Source organism: Carex rostrata, chromosome 28 (genome assembly GCF_964058835.1).
Source record: "Carex rostrata chromosome 28, lpCarRost1.2, whole genome shotgun sequence".
Lineage (NCBI taxonomy): Eukaryota > Viridiplantae > Streptophyta > Magnoliopsida > Poales > Cyperaceae > Carex > Carex rostrata.
In genome coordinates, this window is record NC_135945.1 from 6,154,447 (window position 1) to 6,167,519 (window position 13,073).

Below are 13,073 nucleotides of genomic sequence, written 5' to 3' on the forward strand. Positions count from 1 at the left end.
AATATATATTATGAAAAAATTTATGTTATTTACAATTATAAAAAACAGATATCCATATCCGTCTAATATCTAATCTGTATCCGTATCCGAAAAATAAAAACAGATGGAGATATAGTTCTACCACTATCCGATCCGTTTGCACCCGTAGGCAAATTTCAGTTGGATCTTGTAGGTTGTAGAATCCGTATCCCCTCAGATACTTGAGGGTACAATTAAAAAATGAACATGAATTTAATTTCAGTCTGGTTAATAAAAATTTAGTATCTATTGTAAATATAAATAATCTGTTTTGAGATTCGTGCTCGGTTAAAGATTATTTGTTAGTGACGGAGTATATGAAATCAAAGCATAATCGTCTCCTTATGACTTTAAATGATTAAAATATGTTTTTTTATATTATTTTCAGAAAAATTACAAAAATATACTTAAAGTTTAAAATATTATAACATTTTGTCTAAGCCTAATTTTTTTTCTTAAATATACTTTTATTTCTATGTTATTTAAAAAAAATTATAATGATATACTTAATATTCAAAATAATTATAAAATTATACGTCATCTTAAGTTTTGTCCCTCCCAATAATTTTTTTGGCTCCCCCAATCATAGTCACAAGATTCGCGAATTATTCACGAATTAAACCCGAATAATTCTTACCGAATGCCGAATTATTCGGTTGACCGAACTTTGACCTAATTAAACCCGAATAGATTCGCGAATTTTATGATTTTTCTTCCAAATTTTACGAATTATTCGCGAAATTTTCCTGAATTTTTCCGATAACTTTTTTTCCTGGTTCTTTTTTTTTTTTTTGCTCTTTTGCAGGACTGAAATCTTTGGTCCAAATAATTCGGAATTATTTCCGAATCATGAATTTTTTATCTCGCCGAACCGAACCCGAATAATTCATTTGTCACTATGCACCTAATACTGTACAAGTGATTCGCAACAACATGTGGGCCGCTGCGCTATTCACATAAAATCACTGTACAAATTATAAATCTTAGGATTGGTTACCGAGGTTTAGGAATTAGCACATTCAAATAAGCTTATGCTCGGAATAAGTGCATACAAGAATGGACGGTGTAATAAAAAATAGAATATATATTTTTTCATTTTCTTGTCATGTTAAATATAGATGACATATAATATTTTAATAAATAACAGTTTATAATGGTATTTTATTTTACTTTTTCTTTTAATTTTTATTCAAACATTTTGGAGAATTTTAGGCCCTGTTCGACGACCTGTTAAGGAATAGGAATCAAAAGTTTTGAACTAATTTTTATTGTTCACTGTGGGGAAAAAAAAACTCCAGTCTGAGTGAATATTTTTTTTCCATGTAAACAGTAATATATCGAACAGGGCCTTAGTTCACAGCTTATATGCATTATTTAGTGGCTAATCGTTCACATATTTTAAATCATTATAAGAACCTTCAACCCTGCACCTAATTTTGTACGCAGTACGAAATATATTAATAAGTTCGATATTTGAAAATTATTTAGTGGTGTTTAAATTTTGTAATTATTTAGTATAATATCGATAAAAAAAATCAAAAATAATACATTGGTTATATTGCAAATAATATATACTAAAAATATTGATATTTTAAGAATGTTGATCAGAAAAGGTTTAGGAGGACTGAATTTTACATTAAATATTCAAAAAGATTTTTTATTTGAGAGGTCAAACTAGTTGTGGTTAATTAACTAACAGAAAATAAATGTAATTTTCTAGTTATACAATATTAATTTAGGAAAAATTGACAAAGTTTTATTTTTTGAAAAAAAAACTACATGTCTATTATATTATATCTAAATAGCCTATATATAAAGTATGTAATTTGATGATCGATCAATAATACATTAAGCATTATCATACTTTTAAAAAATTGAAATGATTTATATTGTCTAAGAAAAATAATATAAAATCTGATATTAATAAATCGTTCTATTTAATATATATTATATCTAAAACATTTTAATTTAAAATTTATCCCAATTATCATTTAAATTATAAAATTGATTTTACATATGTGAATAATTAATTTCAAAATTTATTAATATCTTTATAAATAATTTAATTTGAGCACATCGATGAAATTTATTCTCTGTTAATTGGAAAGGATATAATATTTAGGGCCTGTTCGGCTGTACAGTGGGAATGGAAATAAGAATAGGAAATTTTTGAACTGAAATTTACTGTTCATGTGGGAAAAAAAAATTCAATCTGAGTGAATTTTATTTTTCTCACGTGAACAGTATTTTGTGGAGAACAGTCGAACAGGCCCTTAGCATTTACAGTACACGCACTCCCATCTCATCTACCCATTGCTGGCAATTATTTTACTTTACAGTTTACAGTAATGTACTATAGAGACACCTTTAAATTTAATGCTTGATTCTCAAATAAGGGTTCTTTCTATGGATTCAAATCAGCTGAAAATCTGAGATCCATGAACAGTACCCTGAAATTACTGAAATTCTTGAAATTCTGAATCTAGTCGTCTAATTTTTTTTGTGCATGCATCTTGGAACAACTGAATTTTCTGTGCACATATCTCTGGGGGTATTGTTCATGATCTCGGCTGGATTCGTATCTCAAGGGTATTGTTCATGATCTCGGCTAGACAGCTGGATTTGGAATTTCAGAAATTTCAGGGTACTGTTAATGATCTCGAATTTTAGCTAATTTGAATCCTCTTTCTATAGGAAATTTTTTTTGAGTAGAAATTAATAAAAAAAAAAGTAGAGAGAAACATAAAGAATATAGGAGTTTTAATATTGATATAAAAATCAGTACAAATTTTACCGATTTTAAAATTTAAAAGAGTTTAGATAGGTAAGAATTTCACCAGTCTTAACATACATTTTTTTGTATTTATAAAAGATTGTTGAATTTTAAAACGGTATAACTCTTACCGATCTAAAGGGTGTTTTTTTTTTTTTTTGATTTGAAGTTTAGATAAGTATTATCTAAACTCTTTTGATTATTTAAATCAGTAAAATTTATACCGTTCTTTCTATTAATATCACCGTTTTTTTTTTCCTACCACCCTCAAAAATCAGAATTAAATGAATACCACCCGAATAATCAGATTTCAGATTCCGCCACGTTCGCATCGTGGATCTGCGGACGGATCGCCAACCCGTTTGCGAAATGGATCTGCGGACTGACCCGCTTGCGCCCTGACCCGCTCGCGTGACCCGTTCGCACCGTGGATCTGCGCACCGACCCGTGGATCTGTGCACTGACAAGCTCGCTTTGACCCGCTCGCGTCATGACCCGCTCGAGTGACCCGTTCGCACTGTGGATCTGCGAACGGATCAACCCGTTCGCAGATTCACGGTGCGAACGTGGCGGAATCTGAATTCCGATTTTTCAGATGGTATTCATTTAATTCTGATTTTTGAGGGTGGTAGGAAAAAAAAAAAACGGTTAATATCAAAACATCCATACTCTTTCCGTTTCTCTTTCAACCTTTTTATTAATTTCTATCAAAAAAAAAAAAAAAATTCCCTTTCTATAATTCTATCTACCAAGGAATCACAGATTCACCTCACCCCACCTGGCACCTGGCACCTGGTCCGTGCGCGCACATTCCCATGCAATCCAGCTAGGTTTGTACAGCATCTATTCTATTCCATTCAATCCCCATAAATTAAATATTAATAAACATGCCTCAGTATTCAGTAAACCAGGAACCACGAACCAGCCCCAGATCTTATTACACACCGCAGAAAGCCAGAAACTACTTTAATTTATCTATTTTAAAATTTAAGGACAGTTTTAAAGTGTAATCAGTTCTGAATCTCACTTCCCAATAATAATTTGCCAACTGAACTCTGCTGGACTTGTGGTGCTTCAACCCCATGCCTGAAACAAAATGCACATTCACCATGAAACCCTTCTTTTATTATAATTTTTGCTTACTTTTGTGAGAAACTTGGTATTCCTTTTTGCACCTAACTCCTTGAAGAAAAAGAATATTTATTTTAATCTGTGTTGTAGGTCATGGTAACACCTTTTCTCATTTATTAGAATAGCAATACTAATTAGGGAAGATAGGTGGACCAGAGTAACAAAAGAATAGTAGATTTACAGTAACTTGGTAAGTAATAGAGTTACCTTTTTTAAGTTTAGTGTTTTACCTTCTGGCAACAGTACATAAGCATGTTGTGTAAAAGCCTAAAAGGTCACGAGTAAAAAGTGTCAAGGAGAAAATATAAAGTGCTGTTCAAGGGAAAAGACAGCACCTGAACAGTAAATTATGAATTACTATATTATATAGTTGGGTGTATTACCTCCTGTTAATTATGATTAAAAGCGTACTATGTGTACCAAATCTTTTCAATTTGTCGTGACTAATTCATGAGATTTGGTACACATAGTACGCTTTTAATCATAATTAACAGGAAAAGTTGCATAAACAGTGATTTAATCTCTTGCTTTTCTTTCACGGAACACTAATACATCAAGTCATCAACAGCAATATCTCTGACAAAAGTATGAGTTGCCAACAACATTGCCCATTTATTACCAGCATCCCTACGTTAGCAGTATTAGAATTAGAAACTCAAGATCAACAGAGAAAAAACTCTGACAAAGACAAACCCATTATAATTGAGGACCCTTCCTTAACAATACCAGTTCCGGTACCAAAGGTTGAACAGTACCAGTACTGACACAGAGAGCAGAGAGGCCCTTGAAGGAAGCACCAGCACACATTCCCTTACGATAGCAATTCTGGTGTCGAGACCCGAACCAGTACTGGTACAAAGATCCAACCATGAAAATAACAGTCGCTTTTCCCATTCCCTTAGAGATCCAACCATGTTAATCAACAGTCGCCTTTCCCATTCCCTTACAGATCCAACCATGTTAATCAACAGTCCCCTTTCCCATTCCCTTACAATATCGATTCCGGGTACCCCATTTCCTGACAAGAGCAGTGCCGGTACAGATATAAAACAAACCCATGACAATTGTAGTTACATAGCAGTCCCCCAGAATCATGAACACCCATTCCTCCAGAAACAACAAAACCATGACAATATTGTAATTATATAGCAATACCAGTGAAAAGGGACACTAACAAATTTAGATGTCAGACTTTAAATTGTACCTTGATGCTTACAACTTGTAGTTTGTACAAACAAAATTTAAAAGATTTGCATGGATACAGATCTGAATCATTCAGTAGGTGTATAAATCAGTTTTAATAAGACGTCAACTTGCTAGAATTTGCCTATAAATAGGCATATTAAATGTTGGCAACAATATCGGATTTGAGCTAGGTTACTGAATACATTGCATAAAACATTCTCTGTTTAAAAAAAAAAGTCGCATCTTTCCCATATTGTGCAGTAGTCTTATCTATCAGTGGGGGCACAAATCAAGTTCACTTGAAGAAAAAAGTAGGGGCACCCAAGAATGTATTATTTCAAAACTTTAAACTAAAATCTCATATACAGACAATAATAACACTAATGAAGATCTTCATCTGCATACACATCTCTCTATTTTTATTCAGATAAATATAGAAATAGACCAACATAAACACTTGCTCGCACCAATGGCCGACCTTAAACAACTTGAGACATCACAATCCATGAGGCCATTTACATAACTACAAAAGCCAACTTAACCTCAATTAAGCTCATAGCCTATCATAAAGTGCCAAATACACTATCCATTACACAGCATAACCAAGATTAAGAAGACCCTTATACCAAATTACACATACTCTATAATACTAACAGTAACAAACCGAAGAAAAAAAAAGCCGTACCAGAGACGGCTATGATTGCTTAGATTGCCTCAGTTCTCCCTGTACCACCTCAGACAAGGGCGCAGATGCCGTTGTCACAGCTTGGTACTGTGGGGTCATTGAAGGCGGAGAGGTGGCCTGTGAATAGTAAATAGGAGCCCGAGTCGGATCAGCAAATTCATACCCGTAATTAGCAACAGCAGCTGGAGACTGAGAAGGATGGTGCTGAACCTGTTGGTGGTGTTGCATTAAATGATAACCCATCCCGGGATATGCTGCAGAAGGTGCTGGTGTGGCTGCTGGTGCAGCTGTGCGATACATGTTACTTGGCGGCACTTCTGGTTTCACAGGAACTTGGGTTATGGCAACTGCTGGTTTGCCAGAAGTGGGATCCATCATATTAGGCGAAACAGTCGCCAGATTGTAAGGCAACTGCTGGTTCTGACGAATAGGGATGTAGTACATCGGAACTTGCGAGTCAAACTGATGCGCTTGCTGTGGCGGTTGCTGTACCGGGTAATAGGAGGGAACTGGTACGAAGGTGCCACTTGGTGCATGGTGCATGTACTGAGCGTTGGCCGGTATGTATGACTGGGGCGGCACTTGCTGGTTCTGTTGTGGTGGCAGGTGTTGTAGCTGTTGCTGTTGCTGTTGCTGTTGCTGTTGCTGTAGCTGTTGCTGGTGCTGTTGCTGTTGCTGTAGCTGGTGCTGTTGTTGCAGCTGTTGTTGTAGCTGTTGCTGTGACGGTTGCTGTGCTGTTTGTGGGATCGGGGGATAAACATATGCTGCTGCTTCTGATACTGGTACCGAAATGCGGTATGTGCCATCGGTTGTAACTGGTACGTCACGCTTCACCGGCTCATTTGATACTCTCTCTTGATAGTACATAGGCCTACATAAAAAGAAAGAAAATATTTAACACAGATTTCATAAGAAAGAATTTAACACAGATTTCATTAAAGAAATCATTTACCTAAATAGTAATTATCAAAGGAAACAAAATTCAGATTTTATGATCAGAATCAGGCAACAAGACAATTCTCTACCTCGATGGAGGATCTGAATGTGGGGCCTCAACTTGTTTTAGCTGCTGTGGCCTATGAGCCCCAACACTGTGGTCTGATTTCTCATCATCGGAAATCATACGGTTAGGGTTCTCAGATGGTGAAAATGCTGTCGTGACAACAGATGGTGCGTTGGGCGTCGGGATTACAGGAGGTTGGTGGGGCTGGAACTGCACCTGAACCGGCTGTACTGACTCGGGCTGAGAAGCAGAGCCCGACAGTGCCATGTTCGCAAAGTGATCCTCAATATTCCCCTGCATCCTATTGTCCGAGGGACGATCATCAGGCCGAACTCTGATTGGCGGCAGATTCGATAGAGATGGGGCCGACGAGGTGGACCCAAAGGAAGATGATTTATCCAGCAACGGCGAATCAGGCACCGAGTGCACATCAGGCCGTGACATCTTCTGATCACCGGGCCCACCAGTAACCACTGCTGCTGCTGCTGGCCGGGAATGGGTCGAAGAATCATCCTCCAGACCAAGAAGACAATTGACTGAGGTTGAATCGGCTGACATGCCACGTGGCAGTCCATCAATTGTCCCCATGGCGCTGTTCAGCGCATCCACAAACCAGGTCTCTGATTTAGTAGAATCATCAAGAAGAGACCCAATAGAGGAGGAGGAATCAGGTTTACAAGGGAAGAGAAATAACCGGATCCGTGAAGTCCGGCTGGAGCCACCTCCTGTTGATCCGCTACCTGATCCCGTGGATCCGGCAGTGACGATCCGATCATACTCATCAATCATGTTTTCCAAATCCTCATCTGTGGAGACCGAGATGAGAGAATCAAGATCTTCGTTTGGTAGCTGGTACTTGAGGGTGAATGGGCAGCCACCGAGAAGGGTACGAGAGAGCTTAGCATGGAGATCAGCAAGGGAGGCATGGCGGTCGACAACCACGATTCGAGTCTCACCACCGAGGTAGCAGAGCGACTTGTCAGTGGGGCGGGGGACGATGCGACCGCTATAGCTGCACATGAGGCGGAGACGGGAGGCTCCGGCGGAGGCGGAGAGGTAAGGTTCATCCCATGACTCGCCACCACGGGAGCGTGGGGAGGAATCGACGGAGTCAGGGTAGCCACCGAGCGTTGCGCTCGAGGGCACCAAATCCATGGGGGATGGACCGAGTAAGAGGGGAGAGGAAGGGTAGAAGAGGAGAGATTGGGGGATTCTTGGTAGAATGAGGTAGAAATGAATGGGGTCCTTTCGCTTTTGCTTGTGGGATGTCGCTTCCTTTCTTTTTCTCTCTCCCTCTAGTCTCTGTATTCATAGTAGGTCCGATGCTCATCGGACATACTTTGGTTCGATGGATTTAGTAACCATCCGTTTTTATCAAGATTCGTGCTTACGTATTAAAATCCGATGCGCATATGTATTAATTTCCGTGCGCATAGATCTTGACGATAATCATACGGTTTTAGACCTAATTGAACATAAAGTAGGTCTCCTTCCCATCGGACCTACTCCTATCTCCTAGTCTCTAGTCACTGCTGCCCAATGCGGCGGGCCCTCCGAATGCGGGCCGCATAGGTAAGCAAGGATTGGGACCCAGCTGAGGAAAAAAATATTTTCTGATTCTCTGTGGCACTTTGGTACGTAAAAACGATGTTGCATTAATGAACGTAGTCACTTGACTCACTTGTCACTTATTATTTAGGTTCATCTGTCAGTCAAATGTCACACAGTTCACAAGTGTTAGCGCTTTTAAGTAAGGATGACAAGCAGAGCGGCCAATTAGGATTTAGGTGTATCCAGCTTCAAACTTATCAATTGGTCTATTTACATCGGTGTTTCCGATATCGGGTGAGGGCTCTATTATGGTACCCGGATCCGCTTAGCTGATTGAAGCACTGTAAGACCGTGAAGGAAAATTTAACGTGCGCCAATAACAAGGTAATTACTTTTGTTACGTCGTGTTACATGATAAAAAAAAAAAATTTAACGTGACAGAATGTGATTAAAATAGTAAAGAATAATTATGTTATACAAATTGTCAATTCATATGTAGTCACGTCATATGTGATTAAACATAACGTGCTGAAACATATTTAAGTTTCATAATGTCAAATCATGTTTAATTACAAAGTGAAGTGATTAAACGTATTTAATTATATTTTTCAGATTTCAAATTAATATACAAAAAAAATGTTAAATATAAGAAAATATTATAAAATAAGTTAAAATAAATAAATAAATTTTGAAATTAGTTTTGTGACATGACATGACATGCCGACATTTTTATTTTTACTCCATTAAAAAATCATTTTAATAATAATAACCAAAGTTTAGCAACAATTTTAAAAATACCCCACCCGTGGAAATTTTCCACTGGCTGGAATTTTAATTCCCATTTTTTTTTATAAAACAGAAATTTTTTTTTATTTTTTGTATTGAAATATTAAAAATGTTGGATATATTTCTTTGAAAATAGATGGAATACAATATAATTTGATTTATTAGAAAGACTGTAACAAATAACCCGGATCAATATTTTTCAGGTCAGATTTTTCGCGGCTGTAAGAAAAATTAATATATTTTCTGTATGTGTTATTGGAAAAAAATAAAAATGCTTAGATTATGAGTTATTGATCCTGGTTCAAAAATCACTTCTATGTAATCTAGAAAATATTGTGATCCTTCTATGACATTTAATTTATAAAAAGTTGTATCTATTTTTGAAAAAAAATAAAAACTTTAAGTTATTTAATAATTATTATTAAAAAAGAATTCTCAAAATAGATACAACTTTTTATAAATTAAATGTCCTAGAGGGATCACAATATTTTCTAGATTACATAGAAGTGACTTTTGAACCGGGATCAATAACTCATAATCTAAGCATTTTTATTTTTTTCCAATAACACATACAGAAATATATTAATTTTTCTTACAGCCGCGAAAAATCCGACCTGAAAAATATTGATCCGGGTTATTTGTTACAATCTTTCTAATAAATCAAATTATATTGTATTACATCTATTTTCAAAGAAATATATCCAACATTTCTAATATTTCAATACAAAAAATAAAAAATAAAAACAAATTTCTATTTTATAAAAAAAAAAATGGGAATTAAAATTCCAGCCCGTGGAAAATTTCCACGAGTGGGGTATTTTTAAAATTGTTGCTAAACTTTGGTTATTATTATTAAAATGATTTTTTAATGGGGTAAAAATAAAAATGTCGGCATGACATGTTAGAATTAGTTTGCATGACATGTTATAGCGTATTATTTTCAATTAAAAAAAATTATGTAAGTAAACATGTCACTCGATATGTAAATCACGTCACGTGATCAAAATATAACGTGATATATTATAACATAACCTATAACAATACAATTAATTTCCTTCAATTTACTAGGTTTTTTTTAGAAAATTCAATTTACCAGGTTAAAAAGGTTGAAGAGCTCTCAAGTCTCAACTGCTCTCTCATGTATGTTCGGATTAGGTATAGCCGAATGGTGGACCCGAACCCGAACCCGGCCCGTTAGAAAAAGGCCCCATGTTGAATCTTGATTGAGATTCTATATGTACAGCATGGTAGTTCGGTCTAAGGATAGAAAAAATTTAATAGCAAGTGGTACCCACCCTCAAAGACTAACAGAAGGTCTCTGTATTTTAACATAAAAAGGATGGAGAAAGTAAAATTTATATTTTTCTATAGTAGAAGTTTCTAGAAAAAACACTGTTAGTTCTTGTATTAGCCTTTTCCTTTATATATACTTCAATTATATATATATTTTTAAATAGAATTAATTTTAATTATTTTAATAGAATAAGTACCATAGAGTTGTTTTTATAATAAAAAAAACAGCTCCACCGATCCTAAGAAGGAATAAGTAAAAATGACCATTGCAAATTCCTTAAATTTAAATTTAAATTCTCCCTCCACCGATTCATCGGTCGAGCTGCTTTTTACAAAAAAAAAAAAACAAATCAATGATTCTTATTTTACTAAAATAATTAAAATCGATTCTATTTTAAAAAAAAATCCTTCAATTAATTGTGTATCTTTTAAATCTTGTTCCATACAATTGGGATGTCCCATTCATGCAATTCAAGTTCAACACACTTTTATTGGATCACTTTTTTGTATATATAGATGTTGAGTTGGTAATGACAATGAGAAATGACGACAAGATACATATCTCTTTCAATTACTATGAATAACAAAAGTTACAGATAACTTTAGAAAAAAAATGTACAATAAGTTATAATTGAATGAGATGAAAAGTGAAGATTGTGAATTGAAGTTTGTTGATAAAAAAACTTTGAAATTTATAAGAGATTTTAGTGTGGAGCTTTTAAAAATTACCTTCAAATTCATCTAATTTATCAATCATGTGATTAAATTTTAAAAAATAGGGTTGGAAAAGAGAAAACTAAGAAGAAAAAAATCAGTTATAAAATAGAAGCAATCAAAATAAAATAAAGGTGGAGAAGATTATAATAAATTGTTTGACATTGTTGGATTTATTAGTTCATTGTCTTGACATCTAAGTCAAATTTTTGTCTTTAGGTCGGATTTCAGCATGAGATTTCAATTCTCTCAAATCACGGGGAATGAAATTATTTTTGTTCATTTTTTTTTCCAATTATTAGTAAAATATTAAGTAATTTTCAGCCATATAATTAAGTTTTCCGACAATTAATGATTGATCGAACAATTTGAAATTTATGATGACTTTGACATGCCTTAGAGATAGAGGTGAAAAAGAAGCGGATACGGAGCGGGTAGTGGTAAAACCAATGTTATTAAATGCGGTTTTTATGTGGTATATGGAAGACCGTTGCATACTGCATACCGCATATGCAGTATGTAGCTGTATATGTAGATTTTAAAATGAAAACTTATATATATATATATGAGATGAGCTACGTTACTCCATACAGTAAAACGCGTTGGTACTCCATGACACTATATTTTTATTTTGAAAATCCAAATGACTGATTCGAACCGCTCAACATGATCTCCATATTGAAATGTGCTTGGAGACCAAATTTTACATTTTTTTGGAATTTTTTTACTAATTATTAAGTAATTTTGAAAATCGCTGATCCGATGGTCCAGAAATTTTTACTGTTCACAGCAAAACAGTAATTTTCAAAATTGCTTAATTAATAGTAAAAAAATTCCAAAAAATGTAAAATTTGGTCTCCAAGCACATTTCAATATGGAGATCACATCTAATGGTTCAGATCGGTCGTTTGGACTTTCAAAATAAAAATACGGCGTGGAGTACAAACACGTTTTACTTCATGGAATAGCGTAGCTCATCTAATATATATATATAGAGAGAGAGAGAGAGAGAGAGTGGCTAAGCTCAAATCGTTTGTTCCTGGGCTCAGGAACAAACAATTCAGTTCTCTGATTTCCAAAGATCAAACGGCCGATCCAAACCGTTAGATGTTTAATCTATATTAAAATGTGCTTGGAGACAAAATTTCATATTTTTGGGAATTTTTTTACTATTTATTAAGAGGGTTTGAAAGTCGCTGTTTTTTTATGGTGCAGAATTTTAATAAAAACAGCAACTTTCAAACCCTCTTAATAAATAGTAAAAAAAATTCCAAAAAATATGAAATTTTGTCTCCAAGCACATTTTAATATAGATTAAACATCTAACGGTTTGGATCGGCCGTTTGAACTTCGGAAATTGGAGAACCCAGTCGTTTGTTCCTGAGCCCAGGAACAAACGATTTGAGCTTAGTCATTCTCTCTCTATATATATATAACTATACTATAATATGCGGTAATATGCAGTAATATTCGGTATCATACAAACAAGTATGCGGTAATAATTTGCGGCCGATTATGCAATAATAATATGTGGTAGTAATATATGGCAGAAAATGCTGCTAAATATGTAACCACATATGCAGAACCGTGTATATTGACCGCATATAGATTTCTATGCGGATTATAACTGAATACATATATGCAGCCGCAAAGACTGCATTTTATTACATTGGTAAAGCCACATCCCTATTCATTTTAAATTTTTCAGATACGAATACGGATCAAATATCAAACGAATATAGATACAGATACGGATCAGATTGGACATTTATTAAAAAATATTAAATAATACTAAAGTTCATAATATTTATTTAATTATAACGGTGAATAATGTTTTCTTCATAATATATATTAAAAATATATAATATATATCTACTATTGAGTTACAGATAATTGAAACGTAAAATCATATATATTCACATAGATATTCAGAT

General features: G+C 34.5%; 1 protein-coding gene across 1 annotated transcript; it reads right to left on the bottom strand.

The window, feature by feature from the left end:
- Window positions 1-5,424: 5,424 nt before the first annotated feature.
- On the bottom strand, window positions 5,425-8,065 carry LOC144545574 (uncharacterized). Its single transcript, XM_078294140.1, has 2 exons — window positions 6,818-8,065; window positions 5,425-6,663 (listed from the first exon to the last, which is right to left on the bottom strand). The coding sequence occupies exons 1-2, from the start codon at window positions 7,948-7,950 to the stop codon at window positions 5,802-5,804; spliced, it is 1,995 nt and encodes a 664-aa protein (XP_078150266.1). The 5' UTR covers window positions 7,951-8,065; the 3' UTR covers window positions 5,425-5,801.
- Between the last annotated feature and the right edge of the window lie 5,008 nt (window positions 8,066-13,073).